The 3,040-nt window shown below is 35.0% G+C and overlaps 1 protein-coding gene across 1 annotated transcript; it reads right to left on the bottom strand.

Moving 5' to 3' along the window:
- Nucleotides 1–867: 867 nt before the first annotated feature.
- Nucleotides 868–2,148, bottom strand: LOC108201175 (F-box protein At5g07610). Its single transcript, XM_017369472.2, has one exon. It carries the CDS (start codon nucleotides 2,146–2,148, stop codon nucleotides 868–870), a length of 1,281 nt encoding a protein of 426 aa, XP_017224961.2.
- Nucleotides 2,149–3,040: the final 892 nt, after the last annotated feature.

Genomic DNA, 3,040 nt, shown 5'->3' with positions numbered 1-3,040 from the left:
GCCACTAATACTATAATATCTAATAATAAAAAATCACACCTCAAGCATCATAGCCATAAGTAGAAACTGAGTTTTAAACATAAAAAATTATGAGCAAGGCAAAAACAATATCCATTTAGTACTAAGTTAAATCAAAATAAAAACAAATACCATATTTAATCATATTATATATATCAAAAAATATGTCATTAAACATGCATAATATCTCATAAATAGCTTCCTAAATCAATAGATAGTGCATAAATTCGACTGTCTTATAAAGTTTAGCCAAATTAATTAAGCTCTCAAGCAATAAATTCTACCCTTTATTATGCCTCGCGTGATGGCATTAGAAGGCATAGAACTCCGGTCTTCTTAGCTGCAGCCATCATCAACATCAACTTGGCATAAGACTCATATCAGCACCTTCTTCCTCAGAGTCCATATATACTCGTCGCTCCGGCCATCATCAACATCAACTTAATAATTCTCTTCGTTAGCGATGGCCTTCCCCTATAATTTACATAAACAGATAATAATATAATAGAATGCTTATAAATCAATCTCTGGGAGAATAATCGTATAGAACCGAAGGATAAACTCTTAAAGGGACACAATCTATATTCGAATGGCCGTCACAATATAAAAACATATAAAGATTACCACAGAAGGATATCAAGAAACAAGATGGCAATAGATAACATCTTTTTTCTCTTGCAAAGCAATGAAATTAAACTAGGCTTGTAGAAAAACAGATAACAAGAACATGGCGGCCCAATAAAGATATATCACAGAAAGCTATTCATTCAAATTAATTGAAAAGAATTCAGATATGCTGCCAAAAAACATTTTTGAAAAATATATTGGGACAACAATACCTCTAGCTAGCTAAGATGCGGTTAGTCTGGGATAAACTGGGTTCTGCCTGTATGGATGAACGTAATGCCATGGTTCACTTCTTAGAAGACGCGATTCTGTGGTTCGCAATCCTAAATCACACAGTTTCCTGATGGTCCCGTCTCTTAAGTTGATCGATACAACTTCTCTAAGAAAGTGGATGACTAAATATGAATCGCTCTCCTCTTCTACTCCAGGAAGTAGAGCAAGTACAAGTATTTGAAGGTTTTCATCTCTACTCACTCTCCCTGTGAGGTCAATGTGATACTTAATGAACCACATGGAGCGATCAGTCTTCAGCTCCAGCATGTCGAACGTTCCCTTTCTCATACTAACATCTGCAACCATACACAAATTACCCTTGCACTCACCAAAATAAGCCAATCCAGAAAATTTATCATATGGGTGCGGCACCTCAGGTAGCCAGTGAACAGTCTCTTCCCTCACATCGAAAAACATGAGTCCGCTTGATTTATAGCATGGCCAATAAATTACACCATCCACATCTACACCGTACCAATAATTAACCACTTCCGTGCCTGTGACAGGAAACTCCACTCCCGTGTTTCTCCAATATTGCAGCTGGTTTTGATTAGGCTCCAGGACCAGAAGTTTCAATCTGTCACCACGATATGTGGGAAGATACACAGCAATGATTTTATGTCTGCCAGGGGCTAGAAAAGATATGTGCATTGATATGACCCAATAACAAAAATTAATTAGCAACGGAATTTTAACACGCTTCTTAGTAGTGGGGTTAAACAAGAAGTAACGTCTGCCGTTACATGATGAACAAATCATAAGGCCGTTGCTCGAATGTTGAATCACGAAAGAGGCCTGGTTGAATTCTTCTTCTTCCATCAAATTCAGGCTTAGAGGACTACGTCTAACCCGTACACGACCACCTCTAGTGACACCCTCAAGAGGAATATGGGTGTATTTGACAACATCATGGTCCTCCTGCAGTACCAGTCTTCTGACAAAAACAGCTGATGGATTCCGAGGAACCTTCAGAAGACATGTAAGTTCTGGATCCGTTATAGTCTTATTCCAGTGACTTGATACTAACGTAAAACCAAAGACAGTTTTTGGCGGAAGCTTCACAAGGATCTCTCGTAGAAGATCTGCTGATTCGAGCACTTCTGAAGATGGATCTGAAACAATGCACCTCCTCTTCAATATACAAGGGAATGATTGTACTGCCGATGTGACAGGAATGATGGCCACATCTTTTTCACGTTGATCTGCCGGGGAGGACAACCCCAGTTTCATTTTTAGGGCTTGTCTGAATTAATCAGGGTTTCTGCAGGTGAAAGAAGAAGCTATAATTAAAATAAAATTAAAAAAGCCAGAAAAACATACAGACATACACACATAAAATAAAGATAGGGGAAACAATCTTAAGTTGAGATCTAGTTGAGAGATCTGTACCAAATTTGACTTACCATGCTAAAAAATTACCCCAGTTAAAGACTGATGGTCGATTTACTTCTTCCCCCAATTAGTCAAGGGGTTGTGCCTCAGTAAAAGAAGCTTCAATTTGTGTATAGAAGTGCAGTATAGATGAGAGCTCTGATAACTATAACTTACAAAATACTTGAAGAAGATATAATGAAACACGGTCTCAACAATCCACAATCTTAGGCCCATATATAGTTGGCTAATTTTAAGGGACCCAGACAAGTAATAACACTAGTATGAATACAAATATAATTTAACAAAAGTTATATATGAATGGAAATAACTTTTTTTATTATTCACATAATAAAACCAATTATTATTTATTAAAAAAATTTGATAAGTTTTCTTATAAGATTATATATTTCGTAATTAAAAGGTACTGTAATAAATATTATATCGAATATAACACATAAGAATTACATTTATAAATTGACAATTATGATGAGTTTGTTATAATTTTTATGGCAAAGTAATAATTAAATTATGTGAAACAAAAGAATTTCATATTAAAACTTTCTTAAATTGTTTGTGACATTTGACAATTAACATGGGTTTTCTCGAAAATATTTATATGCAAATTTTCTTATTTAATAAGCTATTTTCAAATATTTTGATTTTAAAAATTGCAAATATATTTTTGAAGTTATAGGTTATTTGCTACCTAGTTAGAATAGATTCTTCTTCATATCACATGGCTTCTGCA

Source organism: Daucus carota, chromosome 9 (genome assembly GCF_001625215.2).
Source record: "Daucus carota subsp. sativus chromosome 9, DH1 v3.0, whole genome shotgun sequence".
Taxonomy (NCBI): domain Eukaryota; kingdom Viridiplantae; phylum Streptophyta; class Magnoliopsida; order Apiales; family Apiaceae; genus Daucus; species Daucus carota.
Note: the sequence above shows the minus strand (reverse complement) of the source record. Positions and strands in the feature narration are given on the sequence as shown.